This window comes from Mobula birostris, chromosome 13 (assembly GCF_030028105.1).
Source record: "Mobula birostris isolate sMobBir1 chromosome 13, sMobBir1.hap1, whole genome shotgun sequence".
Lineage (NCBI taxonomy): Eukaryota > Metazoa > Chordata > Chondrichthyes > Myliobatiformes > Myliobatidae > Mobula > Mobula birostris.
In genome coordinates, this window is record NC_092382.1 from 106139608 (window position 1) to 106160511 (window position 20904).

General features: G+C 47.5%; 1 protein-coding gene across 1 annotated transcript in view; it reads left to right on the top strand.

The window, feature by feature from the left end:
- Window positions 1–5463: 5463 nt before the first annotated feature.
- Window positions 5464–20904, top strand: part of LOC140207790 (uncharacterized) — a 28173-nt gene continuing 12732 nt past the window's right edge. The window contains exons 1-4 of the mRNA XM_072276352.1: window positions 5464–5547; window positions 6115–6180; window positions 15948–16037; window positions 17891–17965. Coding sequence (XP_072132453.1) covers window positions 5481–5547; window positions 6115–6180; window positions 15948–16037; window positions 17891–17965 — 298 coding nt within the window. The 5' untranslated portion in view covers window positions 5464–5480. The remainder of the gene's footprint in view (window positions 5548–6114; window positions 6181–15947; window positions 16038–17890; window positions 17966–20904) is intronic.

Sequence of the window (20904 nt, forward strand, 5' to 3'; positions counted from 1 at the left end):
TGAGTGTTTGTGTGTCTCACTCTCTTTATCCGTTCACCCCAATCCCTCTCTCGCTCTCCTCTTCCTCTCTTTTTCTCCTTCTCCTTCTCTACCTTTCCTCCACTCTCCCCTTTCGCCCAATATCCCTCTCTCTCACTTTCCCTCCTAACTTCCACCCTTTCTCTACCATAGCCCCCTCTCTCTACACACTTCACCGCTTCAGTAGGTTACAGGACGCTAGAAAGAGAATTGAAAAGCCGATCCTCCAGAGTAATAATCTCAGGATTATTGACTGAGCCACGCGCGAATGAAGGCATGAATAGCAGAATTAAGCAGATGAATGTGTGACAATGTAATTAGTGCAGGGGGCAGGGCTTCAAATTATTGGATCATTGGGATCTATTTTGGTGGTGGTGTGACTTATACAAAAACGATGGGTTACACCTGAACTCAAATGGTACTAATATCAGAGTGGTATTGTTTAATATAGCTGTCAGGCAGGGTTTAAACTAAGCTGGCAGGGGGAGGGAAGCTAGGGTGTTAGGGCCAAGGAAGAGGGAAATAGAAATAAGTCAAAGCTACTGGTGCGGCAAAGATAGCAAGATGGACAGGCAGGTGAATAGCCAGGAGAATTCGCTGAGCCATGGAAATACAACGAAATCGGTAACAGATACTGATCTAAATGTACTGTACTCAAATGCACGCTGCATTAGAAATAATGTGGATGACCTTATTGTACAGCTACAGGTTAAAAGACATGACATTATGGCCATCATCGAATCATGGCTAAATAATGGATGGAATTGGGAGCTGAATGTCGAACCATACACAGTGTATAGGAAAGATAGGAATGTAGGTAAAGCGGCTGGCGTGGCACTGATTGTAAGCAACAATATCAAATCACTTGAGAAACTCAGTTACAGAGAAAAGTTGAATAGGTTAGGACTTTCTTCCCTGGAGCGTAGAAGAATGAGGGGAGATTTGATAAAGGCATATAAAGTTATGATGGGTATAGATAGAGTGAATGCAAGCAGGCTTTTTCCACTGAGGCAAGGGGAGAAAAAAAAAGAGGACATGGGTTAAGGGTGAGGGGGGAAATTTTAAAGGGAGCATGGGGGGGGGCTTCTTCACACAGAGAGTGGTGGGAGTATGGAATGAGCTGCCAGACGAGGTGGTAAACGCGGGTTCTTTTTTTAACATTTAAGAAAAAATTGGACAGATACATGGATGGGAGGTGCATGGAGGGATATGGTCCGTGTGCAGGTCAGTGGGACTAGGCATAAAATGGTTCAGCACAGCCAAGAAGAGCCAAAAAGCCTGTTTCTGTGCTGTAGTTTCTATGGTTCTATGGTTCTGTGGTAAACTCTTACACGGGGTAAACGTAACCTTGTGGGTTAAAGCTAATGCATATGCTAATCTAGCAGACCGCTGCAAAGTGGCAGCATCCTTTTCATCTAAATATACCTTTATGTCATCAGGGACGCACCTCTTAAATTTTTCAATTAAGACCAACTCTTTCAAGCAGTTAAAATCATCATTCACATTCTTTTACATGTGCACCTCCGGTGAAAACACACAATCTTCTTATAAGCAAATTGTACGTAAGTCTAGTTCACAGATTTCCTCAAATTTCTAAACCTTTGCCTATAGGCTTCTGGAACCAGTTCACAGGCTTCACGTACAGTCCGTTTCACTGTCTCATAATTACCTGGATCACCAACTGATAAGGCAGAGTGAACTTGTTGAGCCTTACCCTTAATTGCACTCTGCGACAAAACAGACCAGCTTTCTTTCGGCACTTTTGACTCTGAGCAACTTTCTCAAAATGCTGGAAGTATTTATCAACCTCAGTCTCATCAGATGGAGGGACCAGTTTAACTTCCTGCCTGCCATTAAACGGTACCACCAGCTGCTTAGAGCCAGCAACTTCTTTTTCGGGCCTTAACACATCCATCGCAAAATGCCTTTGTTTTTCTGCTTCCTCAGCTTCAAAACACCTTTGATTCCCTGCTCCTCCCTCTGTCTGTCTGTCTGTCTAGCATCAAATATCCTCTGTCTCTCTTTTTCTCCAGCCTCTCATTTAAACATATAAAACCTCAGTTGTTCGAGTCGTAACTGGATCTCCTCTTTCCTTACAGGAAACCTTTTTTAACACCTTCTCATCAAACAGCTTCGTAGATGTACAGTGCTCAACTATTTTCCTCTGAATTTCTGGCTTTCTCATACACCCCTTTACCTCCTTAAGGGTCAGCCTATCATCAATAGTCATCCTTCATCCTTTCTGGCTTTTTCTCATGCCACAGGGTTGGTGCTTCTAGAATTGCATTAATATCCATTACTGCTGATTTTCATACGCAAGTAAATCAAAAGAGAATTAGCCAATAACATCGGTAATCCAAGTTTTGTTCATTTCGCGGACGAGCACTCAATTTGTTACGAACTGTCATGTTTTATAAATAAACCAGCAGCAAGAGATGTCACACTGAGTCAGGTTTCAATGTTAAAATCTTCATCAGTATCTACCTTATAATGCCGTAACTCTGATGGTGTAAAGTGGTAGGTAAATAGGGTTATAGACGAAGAACAATGATTAATTAATGATCAATCACCTTGTGGGCGCCTTAGCTTACTGTTTTGGACAGTCAAAAATGAACTTTACCCAGCAACCGGTGACGTCATAGTCATTGTTCTCTACAGATAGGCTTAGGCTCAAATAAGGAACCATCCGATCTTGCAGAAGCAGCTCAAGGTATAACTAAACATGGGAAGTATTGTGGAGAAAAGGGGAAGAGTACGAATGAGGAACTGATGGGCTAGCTTTGGCTTAAAATAATTATAACTAACTGACCAATGATTATTTTACATCTAATTGTATCTGAGCATGTGATTGAAACGATTCTAATATTATCTAAACTTGTAATCCTAAGATTTTCTGCTACCTGATCAATGTTATAAATTGTGCAGAACTGCGTCATTCGGGGGCAGTGTCTGGACTGGCTCTTCTGGGAGATCAGTCTGTAACTACCCCCATAGCATGCAGTGAGTAAAGAATAAAGGTTTGAAAAAGAATTACGTGTGTTAGTGTTTTTTGTGGTGCTTTCTCTTTGCATCGGTCTGTCCAGTACGACAAATCAACCAACATAAACAAATGTTATCAGTGTTATGTGTATATATGTGCAAATATAGCTCCCAAAGGAAGCGGAGCTTGGGGAAACAAAGGCGTAGAGTCTTGAGATAGTAAAGTAGGAAACTTCAATTCATCCACGGAGAGAGAGATAGGAGAGAGATATTTGTAATGCTGGGTGAAACGCAGCGAAAAGGTGATTACGTCGAATTTCACAGGTGAACGAAATTATCGTCGTGGAAGATCTTGTCTGTTGTATCGTTCAAAATCCACGGAAGAGTTATCACAGAAAGTGATCTGTCACAAAGGTACCGTCTTTAAGTGGTTGCCACACAACATATCTAGGCAAGGGTTAACACAATAGTGGTCTCCACAAGATATTCCAAATAAAATCCATCCCTTTTGATGATACGAAGTGACAGTCCAACATACGTTGTGCACCGTGTGTCGATATTTAACCCAATCATTAGCGCTTGAAAGAGTTTCAAACCATCACAGTGACCAGCTGAAGTTTCATCAGCGGGTCTGCTCTCTCTTTCTCACTCTCTCTCTCTCTCTCTCTCTCTCTCTCTCTCTCTCTCTCTCTCTCTCTCTCTCTCTCTCTCTCTCTCTCTCTCTCTCTGCTGCTGCTGCGACTGCGACTAACGATAAAGTCTCTCTCTCTCTCTGTGGTTCAGCTCACAGTCTGAAGTGTCAGCCTGTGACTGACGTTATAGTCCCGCCTCACTTAGGCGCTCTTAAAGTGACAGTCCACAAAAACGAAACCTGTTGCTTCGTAACAACTGCATTTCTTAATTACATTACGAACTGAGGAAACGGCTACATGAAAAAGCTTTGTTATCTTCTTATAGCCTTCCCCTGCTTTGTGGGCATCATTTACTTTAGTTTTTATGTGCAGGTAGCTGCTTAGAGGAGTTAATAGCAGATGATTGTTGGGACAAGTTTTGTGAAGTCAGGGCATTTATAAAGGTTTGAAATTTGCATCACCTGGCCTTTCCTAACGATAACTGTGAAAAAAAAGCCACAGGCCTAACAAGCTAATCAAGGTCTGAGACCTTGGTTTAATTTATCGGAGAGCTCAAATCTTTTAGGTTCCCGAACTTTTACATGGTGCTCCTTTCCTTTTTTTCACTCTAAAATTTTACAGAACAAAAATGATACTTGCTTAAAAATAATACTAATCTTGCTTAAAATCTGGAAAAGAATATTTCATCTTTAACTTTATGACTTTTGGAGATCAGTTCATCTTCTACTCACTTAACAATTCACAGTAACAGAAATTTTGACCAGGGGTGCCCAAACTTTTGCATGCCACTGTATCTGCCCTGCGCCGTCCACGTTTTCTGTCCCAGAAACGCACGCTGTTGCTGTTGCAGAGAAGGCTCAGAGAGAGAGAGAGAGAGAGAGCGCCAAGGGAGAAAGAAAGGTAGATACAGTGGGCCACTGGGAGAAGAGGACGAGGAAACCTAATGGAGGGAACGGGTTTGTAGGGGAGGTGTTGAATCTACGTGTAGAGAAGTCCCTCCCGCTCCTCGGTGGGTTAGGTGTTTGTTCTGGGACCGTGGTTTCTCGCAGACAAGGCGTCCGTAGCCCGGCGATGAGCAAGACAGTGTTCAGCGTCCGACGCGCGAAAAATAATCCGGCCAGGGGGTTGCAAAAAATCTCCAGCACAACAGAGGCTCTGTGTGAGTCACACAAATCCCTTCGATATTCCTTACCCCGCCCTCCGTCTCTACTTCCCTCCTTCCATAACATTCCTATCTCAACCTTTCCGACTACTTTCCCTCCAACGTCTACATTCCTTGTCCCTCATCCCTCCTTCCTGCACTCCTCTTTCTTCTCCGTGCCACGCTCTCTATCGTCCCTCTCCTCCTCTCCGCTGCCTCCTATTCTATATCTCCCTCATGCTCTCTCCCCCCAGATCAACGCCCCACCTTTGTTGCTCTCTCTCCCAATCTCCTCCCCCTCTGTTTATCTGTCCAGCTCCCTCGTCCCCTCCCGTTTCCCCATCTCCATCACTACATTCTCCCCCATCACTCTCACAACACTCTCTATTTTCTCATGACCTCTACCTACTCAGTCCACCGTCACCCAGTTAAATTTCTCCGCCGACCCCCAAGCTCCTACTCTCTCTCCCTCTCCCTCTTTCACATCCACTCGCACTACTGTTCCCCCCACCACTCTTATCTTTCTCGACAACCCTCTCACACAAACTCCATCCACATTTCCCGCACCGCCCTGCTCTCGGTTCCTATTTGTGTCAGCTGTTCATCTGCTGTTTGCTGTTGTCGGTCTGACTCACTTGTCAACACGGGTTTCTTCTGACAACTGTTGCTTCCTCTTTCTCTGTTTAGAGACACAGAGAATCGGCGACAGGATGGACGACAGCGAGACTTACATGAATATGAAATCCACAAAAACGGAGTCACGGTCTCTTTCCCGAGGTGAGTGATGCTATAGAACAGAGGGAGGGAGTTTCAATCAGTGTCTGACCCCGAGAGCTTGTGAGGGGACCGTGTGGAAGTAGTGTCCCTCTGGGTCAGACCCTGGGGGTTGTGATTTTCAGTGCGGTGGAAGCGTCACTCCGTATCTAACTCCGGCATTCTGTGAAGAGACGGTGTACCGGGAGCTTCAAACTTTTCTGAACCAGAGGGCGAGTGATGCTTTAGTATACATCTGACCTCCGGGGATATGTGAAGAACAACGCGAAGGGAGCTTAACTTTGCGTCTGTCCCCGGGAGTGTGTGATTGACGTTGTGGAGAGAGTTTCACTGTGTGTCTGACCCCGGGAGTGTGTGACGGGACAATGTGAAAAGAGTTTCACTCTCTGTCTGATACCGGGAGTGTGTGTGGGATGGTGTGGAGGGAGATTCACTCTGTGACTGACCCCGGGAGTGTGTGATGGGACGGTGTGAAGCCGGCTTCACTCTGTGTCTGAACCCGGGAGTGTATGATGGGAGGGTGTGGAGGGAGCCCCAGACAGCTTCTGACGCTCACCGTTGTTTTCCCAGCTGAACCTGCTGCATTGTACGTGGAACCTAAAGTGACGTCTCTCTCTGTGCCCCGGACAGATGGAGGTCAGTTTCATCTTTATTGGTATGACTGTGTTTAGGCGATATGTCCAATCTTGCCGAGAGATCCCAGGTCAAGCGCACAGTTGACCCCAACGATTTCCTGCTGGTGATACCGCAGAAGGAATTCGTGCGATAGGAGACTGGGGGGGGGGGGGGTGGAGACTTCACGTTGTGGGGGTGGGGTCCTCAGAGAGGAGGCTGCGCTATAGAGGGAGCCCTGTGCAATGGGGTGGAGAGTGGTGTGGGAGAACGGAATGACATGGGAGGTTGGATTCGGGGCTGTGGTGCGGATGTGTCACTGAGGCGGCAAAAGGTGGGGGCGCTGTGGGACGACAGGTGAATAAGTGACGCCGTGGTTGGGGGTGGAGTGGTTTGGAGAGTCCTTGACTATTGAGCATTTTATTACAGTTTAATTCCCACTCTCTCCCGTTTCAAACCCCACAATCGCTCCGCCTTCTCTCAACTCTCCCTCCTCTCTCTCCACACTCATGCATTATCTCTTCCTCTTTTCTAGCGATTTCTATCACCCACTCTATTCTTTTACTTCCCACTCTGTTAACCCCTGTACTACTCTGGCCCCTTCTCATCTCTTCTCCCATTTTTCATCTTCCCATGATGCCCATGTCTCTCCTTCTCTTTCCCATTCTCTTCATTCCCTCTCTTTCACTCTCCACGGTGGCTCTCCCTCCCAATTCCCTCTACCGGCCCCACCCTCACCCTCTTTTAACCTCTCACTCTTCCCTTCTCTCCCTCTCCCCTGCCCTGCCTGTCACGCTATCCGGCCCTCATATTCCTCTCCCTCCTCCTCTGTCTTGTTTCTCTCAATCCTCTCCCTCACCTCTTTGCCCAGTCTCTTTCCCCTCCCTCTCCACATTCGCCTGCTCGTTCTCCTAACCCTCTGCTCATCTCTCTGCCCCACTCCATTCTCTCTTCCCTCTCTCATTGACCACGTTCTCAATCCTGTCTCCTCTGTCACACTTCGCTGGTCTTCCGTTCTCGCTCTCCCGTGCACACACTCACACCATATTCTCACCCCTCAATCCTACCCGCAGCGCTCTCTGCCCCTTTTCCCTTCGGCCTCACCTACGTCCTGTAGAACTGCTACGTCACCTCCCGACTCCTGCGCTCACTGAATTGACTGATGATGGCCTGCGCGTCAGACGCCTTCTTCACCGCCCTGTCTAGCTGTGATCTACTTTCTGGGAACCGTGTTCATGTCTGTTCTACAACTCTCCCCTGGGAAGACCTCCCCGGGGTTGCCTAATTGCAATACGATACCTTGCACATATCCGATCTAAATTGCATTCACCACACTTCCTCAGCTAATCGAGATCCCACTGTAAGAGGTAACTGTCTTCACCGTTTACCACGCCACCAACGTTACTGTCGTCTGCAACTGACCAACTGCGTTTTGTATAATCTCCTAGAAATGGTGGATATAGTTGACAAGGATCACTGGTCCCAGCGCCCACCCTTCTGGCGAAAAGCGCTGGTGACGTGCTTCCAGACTGAGAAACAAACTTCAACCCTAAAACTTTGCTCCTCACGCCGAACCAATTGTACATCCAGTCAGCCATTCCTCTGGGGCCTTTTAAAATCTGTGTACATTTCAAATGATTACTTCTACCATCTCGAAATGATCAGTGAGCCGCAATCAAATTGGTCAGAGAGATCTCCTTGGGTTCCGCATCACCCTCCAGTGTAGTCTGCCATCTGAGACCTTGTTAACAGCCTTGTACACAGTGACATGCAAATGTTTGGGCACCCCAGGTCAAAATTTCTGTTACTGTGAATAGCTAAGCGAGTAAAAGATAAACTGATTTACTAAAGACATAACATTGAAAGGCATGGCATCCACGGAAGTTTGGCCAGGTGGATTCAGAATTGGTATTCCTGGAGAAGGCAGAGGGTGGTGGTGGAGGGAGTACACTCAGATTGGAGGTTTGTGACTAGTGGTGTACGACAAGGATCTGTTCTGGGACCACTACTTCACGAGATTTTCATTAACGACATGGAAATGGGGCTAAAAGGGTGAGTTGGCAAGTTTGCAGACGACACAAAGGTTGGTGGTGTTGTGGATAGTGTAGAAGACTGTCAAAGATTGCGGAGTGACATTGATAAGATGCAGGAGTGGTCTGAGAATTGGCAGGTGGAGTTCAACCCGGAGAAGTGTGAGGTGGTACACTTTGGAAGGACAAATTCCAAGGCAGAGTACAAAGTAAATGGCAGGATACTTGGTAGTGTGGAGGAGCAGATGGTTCTCGGGGTTCATGTCCACATATCCCTGAAAGTTGCCTCACAGGTGGATAGGGTAGTTAAGAAAGCTTATGGGGTGTTAGCTTTCATAAGTCGAGGGATAGAGTTTAAGAGTCGCGATGTAATGATGCAGCTCTATAAAACTCTGTTTAGACCACACTTGGAGTACTGTGTCCAATTCTGGTCACCTCAATTCTGGAAGGATGTGGAAACACTGGAAAACATTGGAAAAGGTACAGAGGAGATTTACCAGGATGCTGCCTGGTTTAGAAAGCATGCATTATGATTAAGGGAGCTAGGGTTTTACTCTTTGGAGAGAAGGAGGATAAAAGGAGACATGATACAGGTGCACAAGATTATTAGAGGAATAGATGGAGTGGATAGCCAGCGCCTCTTCCTCAGGGCACCACTGCTCAATGCAAGAGGGCATGGCTTTAAGGTAAGGAGTGGCAAGATCAACGGGGATATTAGAGGAAGTTTTTTTTTCACTCTGAGAGTGGTTGGTGGGTGGAATGCACTGCCTGAGTCAGTGGTGGAGTCAGATACACAAGTGAAGTGAAGTTCAAGAAACCACTGGGCAGGTACATGGTGCAATTTAAGGTGGGGGCTTATATGGCAGGCAGGGCTTGAGGGTAGGCACAAAATTGTGGGCCGAAGGGCTTTACTGTGCTGTACTATTCTATATTCTGTTCTATTAAAAAATGTTATGACATCTTTAAGGACATAACATTTATTTCAAGACGAGGGAGATATCCTCTTTTTTTTAAAAGAAAGAAGCTTCCCTTCCTCCAACATCAACTCTCCTCTCAAACGCATCTCCCCCATAACTGTACATCTTCTCTCACTCCATCCTCCCGCCAGCCCACTGGGAATACGGTTCCCCTAGTCCTCACCTACTACCCCACCAGCCTCCAGGTACAACATATTATTCTCCGTAACTTCCGCCACCTCCAACGGGATCCCACCACTGAGCACATTTTTCCCTCCCACCCCTCTGCTTTCCGAAGGGATCGCTCCCTACGCGTCTCCCTTGTCCATTCGTCCCCCCACTCCTCCCCACTGATCTCCATCCTGTCACTTATCCTTGTAAGTGGAACAAGTGCTACACATGCCCTTAAACCTCCTCCCTTAAAACCACTCAGGGCCCTGGAGTGTTCTTCCAGGTGAGGCGACACTTCACCTGTGAGTCGGCTGCGTTGATATACTGCGTCTGGTGCTCCCGATGTGGCCTTATATATATTGGCGAGACCCGACGCAGACTGGGAGACCGCTTTTCTGATCACCTGCTCTCTGTCCGCAAGAGAAAGCAGGATCTCCCCGTGGCCAAACATTTTATTTCCACATCCATTCCCATTCTGACGTGTCTATCCACGGCTTCCTCTACTGTAAAGATGAAGCCCCACTCAGGTTGGAGGAACAACAACTTATATTCCGTCTGAGTAGTCTCCAACCTGATGGCATGAACATTCACTTCTCTAACTTCCGCTAATGCCCCACCTCCCCCTCCTACCCCATCCGTTATTATATTTTTATACACACATTCTTTCTCTCACTCTCCTTTTTCTCCCTCTGTCCCTCTGACTGTACCCCTTGCCCATCCTCCGGCTTTCCCCCCCTCCCCCTTTTACTTCTCCCTGGGCCTCCTGTCGCATGATCCTCTCATATCCCTTTTGCCAATAACCTGTCCAGCTCTTCGCTCCATCCCTCCCACTCCTGTCTTCTCCTGTCATTTTGGATCTCCCCCTCCCCCTCTCACTTTCAAACTCTTACTAACTCTTCCTTCAGTTAGTCCGGACTAAGGGTCTCGGCCTGAAACGTCGACTGTACCTCTTCCTAGAGATGCTGCCTGGCCTGCTGCGTTCACCAGCAACTGTGATGTGTGCTGCTTGTATTTCCAGCATCTGAGGAATTCCTCGTGTTTGCTCTTTTTCATCTTCGGCTGTTTTACAGACGGTGTGATGTATGCTTCCAGAAATTGCTGGTATTTAATTGAATTCATTCTTCCCTCGACCAATAAATGTTCTTCATGCCACTGGCTGCAACACAAGCCCAAGGCATGATCAATACGTCCCCGTGCTTAACAGATGGGGAGGGATTCCTTTCATGAAATTCCGCACCTTTTTTTTCTCAAAACATGCCTTTGCTCATTGCGGCCCAAAAGTTCTACTTTAGCTTCATCAGCCCACAGGATTTGTTTCCAAAATGCATCAGGCTTGCTTAGATTTTGCTTTGAACCTCTTGAATTGAACTTTTTGGTGGCAATGAGCAAAGGTAAGCTTGGAGAAAAAAGGATGCAGAATTTCATAAAAGGAATCCTTCTCCAACTGTTAAACACGGTCGTGGATCAATCATCCCTCAGTCAAATTAGTCAAGGAGATTTCCTTTGGTTCCACATCACCCTCTGGAGCGGTCCATCATCTGAGCCCTTGTCAATAGCCTTGTATAGGTCTCTGCACGCTTCTTCACTTCGATTGGAGGGTGCAGAAGAGAGAATGTCCGGGTTGGCTTGCTGATGAAGGCTGCATTAACGAGGAATCAGGAAGTGCAGACAAAGTTCACGGAGGGGAGGCTGGTTTCAGAGATGAGCTGAGCTCTTTCCACAAAATTCTGCAGTTTCATGCGGTCAAGGGCGGAGCAGTTTCTATATTTTCAGTGAGGAACCAAGACGGTTCATGCAAGCAGGACAGTAGAGGGGTTGTATTGGGAAATTCATTACCATGTTTTCCATTTTGTCGGCTACTCTGTATAATGGCGTGGGAACCAGGGTGATTTGACTGACTAATTTGTTCCGATTGGCAGATGTAATTTACGGTGAATTTAACAATTCCATCATCGAGATCCCACATAGTGGATCGCTCTGGAAGTGTAAGAGTGGGAGGTACGGAGAGACAGAGAATGAATGGAACGGTGAGACTGGGAGGCAGAGCAGAGGACAGAATGGAGAGGGAGATGCTAGATGGCGTGACACCCAGGGAGAGTTGTCGAACTGATTTGCTGCTTCTTGGCCGATCTCCCCAGCTAATAGAGATCCCACTGTCAGAGAAAACTGCCTTCCTGTTTAACATGCTACCGACTTTAGTGTCGAATGCAAGCTTAACAACCGAGTCTCATATAATCTGCTACAAATGGTCGATGCAGTTGACAAAGATCACGGGTCCCACCACCGATCCCCCGGTGAACATCGCTTGTGATTGGCTTCCAGTCTGAGAAACGAACTTCCACCCTAAACCTTTGCTTCTCACGCCGGGCCTATGTCCTGTCAGCCATCCCTCCCAGCGTCGCAGACCATCTTTCAGAGCGGTCCACCCAGTCAGACCATAAGACCATCAGACATAGGAGCAGAATTAAGCCATCTGGTTCATCGAGTCTGCTCCGCCATTCAGGCATGTCTGATCCTTTTTCTGTCTGCACCTCAACCACAGTTCCCGGCCTTCTCCCCATGACGTTTGATGCCATGTCCAATCAAGAACATTTTAAATTCTGCCTTAAATACCCCCAACGATATGTCCTCCACAGCAGCATGTGGCAACACATTCCACAAATTCACCAGGCTCTTTGTTTTGAAATGGCGCTCCTCTGTCCTAAGGCTGTGCCCTGTTGTCATAGACTCTCCCACCATGGGGAATATCTTTTCCACGTCTACTATGTCCAGACCTTTCAATATTGGAAAGGTTTCAATTAGATCCGTCCCCGCCCCAATGCTTCTGAACTCCAGCGAGTACAGACCCAGAGCCATCAAACGTTTCTCGTATGATAACCCTTTCATTCCTGGAATCATCCTTGTAAACCTCCTCTCGACCCTCTTCAATAGGAGCATATCTTCTCTCAGCTGAGGGGCCCAAAACGCTCACAGTTCTGAAGGTGAGGCCCACAATTGCTTAGAAAGCCACGACTGACGCCTGCAGAACACCACTAGCCACTGGCAGCCAGCCAGAAAAGGGTCTTTTTTATTCCCACTCGCTCTCCCCTAACAATAAGCCGAAGCTCGAACCATATTAATGCCTTTCCTGCAATACCATTGGCTCTTAACTTGGTAAGCAGCTTCATGTGTGGCACCTTATCAAATGACTTCTGAAAGTCCAAAAATGCAGCATCCACTTCATCTATACTAGTGTAATCTCCTCAAAGAATTTCAACAGGTTCGTCAGGCAGGATTTTCCCAGAAGGAAGCAATGCTGACTTTGCACTATCTAGTCCTGTGTCACCAAGTAATCCATCACCTCGTCCTTTCACAATTGAGTCCAAGATCTTCGCAAGCACTGAGGCCGGGATACCTGGTCAAATAATTTCCTTTATGCTGCCTTCCTCCTTTCTCAAATCGTGGAGTAGCATTTGCAAATTTACAGTCCTCTGGCATCATGCCAAAGTCCAAGTTTATATCCAGTACCATCACAAACTCTAACACTCCCTCTTTCAGAACCAGAGGGTGCGGTTCCTCTGGTCCGGGTGAATTATATCCCTTTAGGTCTTTCCGCCTTTTGTGCAGCTTCTCTCTAGTTACAGTAGCTTATCTTCTTCTGCACATTACAGCTTCAGGCATAGTCCTGGTGCCTTCCACGGTGACTGATTTCACATTTGAGAATTTCTTCATTTTTGGAATATACTGTGGCCGGCAAAAGTCTGGCCGCCCCTGGACAAAACCTCTGTTACTGTGAATTGCTAAGCGAGTAAAAGATGACCTGATTTCCAAAAGGCATAGAGTTAAAGATGACACATTTCTTCAATATTTTAAGCAAGATTTCGTTTTTATTTCCATCTTTTACAGCTTCAAAATAACAAAAATACGAAAAGGGCCCGAAACAAACGTTTGGGCACCCTGCATGGTCGGTACGTAGTAAAGCCCACGTTGGCTTTATCGCAGCTTTTAAAAGTTTTCTGCACCCAGCTAAGAGTCTGTCAATTCTTGGTTGGGGAATTTTCGCCCATTCTTCCTTGCAAAAGGCTTCGAGGTCTGTTAGATTCTTCGGCCGTCTTGCATGCACTGCTCTTTTGAGATCTATCCACAGATTTTCAATGAAGATTAGGTCAGGGGACTGTGAGGGCCATTGCAAAACCTTCAGTTTTCTCCTCTTGAGGGAGCCATTGTGGATTTTGAGTTGTGTTTCGGATTATTGTCCTATTGTAGAATTCAGCTTTCTTACAGACGGCGAAATCTTTGCTTCTAGAATTTGCTGGTATTTAGTTGAAGTCATTCTTCCCTCTACCAGTGAAATGTTTCCTTTGCCACTGGGTGCACCACAATCCCACGTCATGATCGATGCACCCCCGTGCTTAGCAGCTGGATAGGAGTCATTTTCCTGAAATTCTGCCCCCTTTTTTTCTCCAAATATACCTTTGATCATTGCGTCCAAAAAGTTCTATTTTAACTTCATCAGTCTACAGGACTTGTGTCTAAAATGTTTCAGGCTTGTTTGGATATTCTTTTGCAAACTCCTGACGCTGAATTTTGTGGTGAGGACACAGGAAAGGTTTTCTTCTGATGACTCTCCCATGAAGGTCATATTTGGGCAGGTGTCGCCGCACAATAGAACAGTGCACCACCACTCCAGAGTCTCCTAAATCTTCCCGGAGGTCTTTTGCAGTCAAACGGGGGTTTTTATTTGCTTTTCTAGCAATCCTACGAGCAGTTCTCTCGAAAGTTTTCTTGGCCTTCCAGGCCTCAACTTGACCTCCACCGTTCCTGTGAACAGCCATTTCTTAATTCCATTACGAACTGAGGAAATGACTACCTGAAAACGCTTTGCTATCTTCTCAGAGCCTTCTCCTGCTGTGTGGGCATCATTTATTTTAATTTTCAGTGTGCTATCCAGCTGCTTACAAGAGCCCATGGCTGCTGATTGTTGGGATAAAGTATGCAAAGTAAAGGTATTTATAAAGCTTTAAAATTTGCATCATCTTGCCTTTCCTAACGATGACTGTGAACAAGCCATAGCCCTAACCAGTTTTTTTTAATGTCTGAGACCTTGGTAAAAGTTATCTGGGAGCTCAATTCTCTTCGAGTGCCTACCAATTTGCGTGGAGATCCTTTCCTTTTGTCACTCTAAAATTGTAAAACACGAAAGTTATACAACACTAATCTTGCTTAAAATGTTGAAGAGAATGTTGCATCTTTAGCTGTATGACTTTTGGAGATAATTTCATCTTTTACTCACTTAACTATTCACAGTAACAGAACTATTGACCAGGGGTGCCCAATCTTTTGCATGTCACTGTATGTACCCTGCGCCGTCCACATTTTCTGCCCCAGAACGCACGCTTTTGCTGTTCTGCATCAGAGAAAGTACAGTGAGAAAGAGAGAGAGATAAATATGAGGGAGGCGAGAGAGGGAGAGAGACAGAGAGAGTGAGAGAGTGTGTGTGAGAGACAGAGAGAGAGAGAGAGAGAGAGAGAGAGAGAGATGAGGGAGCAGAGAAAGGGAGAAAGAGAGAGATATGAGGGAGGAGAGAGAGAGGGATGAGGGACGAGAGAGAGAGATACAAGGGAGGAGAGAGAGGGAGAGAGAGAGATATGAGGGAGGAGAGAGAGGGAGAGAGAGAGAACCATGGGAGAAAGAAAGGGAGAGAGAGAGAACCATGGGAGAAAGAAAGGAAGACAGTGTGCGTCACTGGAAGAAGAGGACGAGGAAACCCAGTGGAGGGAACGAGTTTGTAGGGGAGATGTTGAATCTACGTGTAGGGAGGTTCCTCCCGCTCCTCGGTGGGTTAGGTGTTTGTTCTGGGACCGTGGTTTCTCGGACACAAGGCGTTTGCAGCCCGGCGATGAGCAAGAGCAGTGTTCAGCGTCCGACGCGCGAAACATAATCCGGCAAGGCGGATGCAAATCTCCAGGACAACAGAGGCTCTGTGTGAGTCACACAAATCCCTTCAATATTCCTTACCCCCGCCATCTGTTTCTACTTCCCTCCTTCCATTCCATTCCTATCTCAACCTATTCCGACTACTTTCCCTCCAACGTCTACATTCCTTATCCCTCATCCCTCCTTCCTGCACTCCACTTTCTTCTCCGTGCCACACTCTCTATCCTCCCTCACCTCCTCTCCTCTCCCTCCTATTGTATATCCCTCTCACGCTCTCTCCTCCCTATCAACACCCCACCTTTCTAGCTCTCTCTCCCAATCTCCTCCCCCTCTATTTCTCTGTCCATCTCCCTCGTCCCCTCCCGTTTCCCCATCCCCATCACTCCCTTCTCCCCCACCACTCTCACAACACTCTCTCTTCTGTCATGCCCTCTACCTACTCAGTCCACCGTCACCCAGTTAAATCTCTCCACCGACCCCCAACCTCCTGCTCTCTGTCCCTCCCCCTCTTTCACCCCACTCTCACTACTGTTCCCCCCGCCACTCTCAACTTTCTCGACAACCCTCTCGCACAAACTCCACCCACATTTCCCGCACCACCCTGCGCTCGGTTCCTCTTTGCATCAGCTGTCCATGTGCTGTTTGCTGGGGTCGGTCTGACTCACTTATCAACACGGGGTTCTTCTGACCACTGTTGCGTCCCCTTTCTGTGTTTAGAGACACAGAGATTCGGCGACAGGATGGAGGGCAGCGACACTTACATGAATATGAAATCCACAAAAACGGACTCACGGTCACTTTCCCGAGGTGAGTGAGGCTGAGGAACAGAGGGAGGGAGTTTCAATCAGTGTCTGACCCCGAGGGCTTCTGAGGGGACAGTGTGGAAGTAGTGTCCATCTGGGTCTGACCCTGGGGGCTTGTGATTTTCAGTGCGGAGGAAGCGTAACTCCGTATCTGACTCCGGCATTTTGTGAAGAGACGGTGTGCGTGGAGCATCAAACATTTAAAAACCAGAAGATGAGTGATGCTTCACTATACATATGAACCCCAGAGATATATGATGAGACAACGAGGAGGGAGCTTCACTTTGTGTCTGTCCCCAGGAGTGTATGATGGACGATGTGGAGAGAGTTTCACTGTGTGTCTGACCCCGGGAGTGCGTGATGGGACGGAGTGAAAGGAGCTTCATTCTCTGTCTAATACCGGGAGTGTATGATGGAATTGTGTGGAGGTAGCTTCACTCTGTGTCTAACCCCGGGAGTGTGTGACGGGGCGTTGTGGAGGGAGATTCACTGTGTGTCTGACCCCGGGAGTGTGTGATGGGACGTTGTGGAGGGAGATTCACTCTGTGTCTGACCTCGGGAGTGTGTGATGGGACGGTGTGGAGGGAGAATCACTCTGTGTCTGACCCCGGGAGTGTGTGATGGGACGTTGTGGAGGGAGATTCACTCTGTGTCTGACCCCGGGAGTGTGTGATGGGACGGTGTGGAGGGAGATTCACTCTGTGCCTAACCCCGGGAGTGTGTGATGGGACGGTGTGGAGGGAGATTCTCTCTGTGTCTGACCCCGGGAGTGTGTGATGGGACGGTATGCAGGGAGATTCACTCTGTGTCTAACCCCGGGAGTGTGTGACGGGGCGTTGTGGAGGGAGATTCACTGTGTGTCTGACCCCGGGAGTGTGTGATGGGACGTTGTGGAGGGAGATTCACTCTGTGTCTGACCCCGCGAATGTGTGATGCGACGGTGTGGAGGGAGATTCACTCTAGGTCTGACCCCGGGAGTGTGTGATGGGAGTGTGTGGAGGGAGCTTCACTCTGTGTCTGACCCCGGGAGTGTGTGATGGGACGGTGTGGGGGGAGATTCACTCTGTGCCTAACCCCGGGAGTGTGTGATGGGACGGTGTGGAGGGAGATTCTCTCTGTGTCTGACCCCGGGAGTGTGTGATGGGACGGTATGCAGGGAGATTCACTCTGTGTCTAACCCCGGGAGTGTGTGACGGGGCGTTGTGGAGGGAGATTCACTGTGTGTCTGACCCCGGGAGTGTGTGATGGGACGTTGTGGAGGGAGATTCACTCTGTGTCTGACCCCGCGAATGTGTGATGCGACGGTGTGGAGGGAGATTCACTCTAGGTCTGACCCCGGGAGTGTGTGATGGGAGTGTGTGGAGGGAGCTTCACTCTGTGTCTGACCCCGGGAGTGTGTGATGGGACGGTGTGGGGGGAGATTCACTCTGTGTCTGACCCCGGGAGTGTGTGATGGGACGGTGTGGAGGGAGCTTCACTCTGTGTCTGACCTCGGGAGTGTGTGACGGGACGGTGTGGAGGGAGCTTCACTCTGTGTCTGACCCCGGGAGTGTGTGATTGGACGGTGTGAAGGCGGCTTCACTCTGTGTCTGACCTCTGGAGTGTGTGATGGGAGTGTGTGGAGGGAGATTCACTCAGTGTCTGACCTCGGGAGTGTGTGATGGGAGTGTGTGGAGGGAGCCCCAGTCAGTTTCTGACGCTCATCGTTGTTCTCACAGCTGAACCTGCTGCATCGTACCCTATCTTTAACGTAGTAACCTACTGACTCTCTCTTAGCCTCCTCTTGTGTGAGAGCTGTCCCATTTAAAGCCACGATTTCAGAATCTCATTTTTGTTCCTCTGTAAATTGTTTTCTAGATAAGGACAAAGCTTTCTCATCAACCATACTGTCATCAGCCCCACGAACCTTTAAGTCCTGCTGGTATAGGGACGGTAAGAAAGTCTCTGGTAATTCATATATGAGCATCAGGCGAATTCTTAGACGTGCTTCGAGTGACTACGCAGCAGGGTAAACATCAGTCTCCATGCGTGTGTCATTAGCAGCAGCTTTGCTCGTTATACTGGATATACATCACCTTGAATAGGTGTCAACCTCCCCCAATGTTTACTAAACTCAGCACAATCACCAGACTTACGAAAACCATGCGTATATTGTGAAAAATCCCAAACAATCCATTTATTTGATTACTACAACCTTCAGCTCGATGTGTCTCCGTAGTAACCTATTCAAATGACTATTGAAAAGCAAACCAATCCTTTTTCTCCACATCACAATCGTGAAAAGCAGCTCCATAACCTTGAAGGTGTTTACATCCAAATGTTAAAACAAAATTGAACAGAGTGGTCCATACTTCCTAGGCAGGCCATTGTCCTGAAAACAGGGTCAAAGGTCGCGAAACCGTTCCCAACTTCGCAGGTACTTTGTTCGGAAGTCCAGAAACAACACTATTCACAATATCTGCAGTAACATTTACCTCAGCAATTTTCATCTCATCACCAAATTTTAGAACACCGTCTAATAGAAGTGACTGTGAATCCTCAATTTCCATTGGGACAAAGGTTAACCCCTTATTCACGGAACCAAGTCCATCTGCCACAGAAGGACTGCATTCCTTTTCAACCGAATCAGACACCTGAGACCTTAACTGCGCCTCAACCCAAGGTTCAGTACCCTGTGATTGCACAGGCAATTCAATAACCTGAACACAGGCAATCGTGACAGCTGCCTCTTCTGGGCTGTCATCACTTGTCCCAGTTTGAAATTCAAGGTCACCCCGATCTTCCTAGCTACTCTCTGGGAAACTCTCATCCGGAGTAAACTCAACCTCGTGGGTTAAAACAGCCTCGCCTGTTGTCTTAGCAGACCCCTATTCTCTTCGTCTCGGTATGCCCTTACATCATCGGGTGCACAACACTTAAATTCATCAATCAACACAAGCTCTTTCGAGCTGTAAAAATCAGCCTGACCTGACACTAAACTTCTCCGCTACCACATCTCCCTCTCGAACTCTTTCTGCCTTTCGGCCTCATCTCTCTGCTTTTCTGCCTCAGCAGTCTCGAATTGTTTCAGTTGCAACTCATGCTGGCTTATCCTGTCCTCAGACTCCAGCCTGAATTGTTCGACCGGAAGCTGAATCTTAGGGTCAGTAAGTTTACCTCGATCGGATAACTCTAACGCCTCCTCTCCAAACTTAACTATATAATGCTGGGCTATTACCGTCTGCATCTGAGCTTTCCTCATTTTAGTTGTCACCTTGAGTCTTAACCTTTGAACGATTGCCAACAGCACATTCCTCGTAGTGTTCTCCAAAGCTTCAGGGTTTAGTTCCAACAGAAACCTGGCAACACTAACCTCCATTTCTGCTGTTTTTCCACACAAACAAATCAAAAAGGATTTTCCCCAATCAATTCAAACAACTCCCCACATAATTTGTTCAAATCCGGACGTAGACCCAATTTTGTCACCTACCCCCGTGACGGGTTAAAGAACCAGCAGAAATGGAAAACATGTTGGAGTCTGGTATTGCTGTTAACTAATGCTATTTATTAGTAACTACGCAATACAGTAATATAAACTCAGATAAACCAAGCAGGTTAGCATACATGTATAAGTATGGACATACATAAACAACAAGCAACGAGCTTCTGCAAGCCTGGGGGATAAATGGACACAGTGTTACGATGATGGGTGAAGTTCAGTCCAGTTCGTGGTACTCAGTTGCGTACTGATGTAGAGAGAGAAGTGTTGTGGTTGTTCGAGTAAGCCGCTGCCGTCGATTCTTCCCGTTGTCCTCCTGGAGACCTTTAAAGTCACCGAATATGACCACAACAAGGTGACCGTCTTTCGTGGGGGAGTTGTCAACCCAGGCATGGTTGGACACACGAATAACTTCCCATCGCCCACACCTTTTCCACACTGCGACAGCCACTGATCGATTATCCTGATCGATCCTCCAAAAAACCCACCTTTCTGTGGGCACAGCAAAGCTCATCCAATGTCCAAAACCATGACTGTCTCAGCACCAACTGAGCTTGTACTTATCTCCGTATGCTGATCACCAGCTATCCATCAAGTACGTCCTCCCTCCTCTCTCTGCAGGAACCGAGAATCTGGCAGTGTCCTTGCAGAAATTCCAAGCAAACTGTGACCCGTCTTCGCTTCTCTCTCTCTTAATAACAAGGTGTTTCAGCTGTACATCTCTCTCTCTCTTTTAAAAGCACAGTTCATAGGCATAATTCAGGATCCCGTCACACTGGTAATTTGAAGCCCAAGCGCTATTTAACCTCAGTGCCCAAGGGAAACGACCAGACCGGCAGTAGTGGGAAATCTTGAAGGAGAGGGGGACTTCGGTGTGCACGGATCGGTTACACACACTCTGAATGCTGAGTAGAACAGAGGAAACGAGCGACAGGGAAGATAGGAATTTGGACAGAGTTTGACGTTTCCACATTCACTATTTGATTTCTGGTCGCTCCGTTACGTGAAGAGTGTGGGGGTCTTCAGAGAGAATGCAGAAGAACTTCACCGGGACGCTGCCTGGAATAGAGAGTGTAACTTGTAAGCAGATAGACCAGACAGACCGTCCATTCTTCTGGAGCGGGGGAGCCTGTGGGTGGAACTGGTACAGTTCTGTATCATTGCGAAAGACAACCGGTGCAGTTCTCTAGAGCACTGGAGTCTGAGCGGCGATGAGATGCAGGTCTATACACAGGGAGAACAGACAGTCAGTAGGCAGAAAGCATTTCACTGGTATAGCACAGAATTGTGACCGGAGACCGTGCACTTTTCTGTGATTTACGTTCATTGTTCTTCAGGAGAGGAGAGACTGATTTGAACTCAGAGGGAGGGAAGAGCAGGGGTGGATTAGATC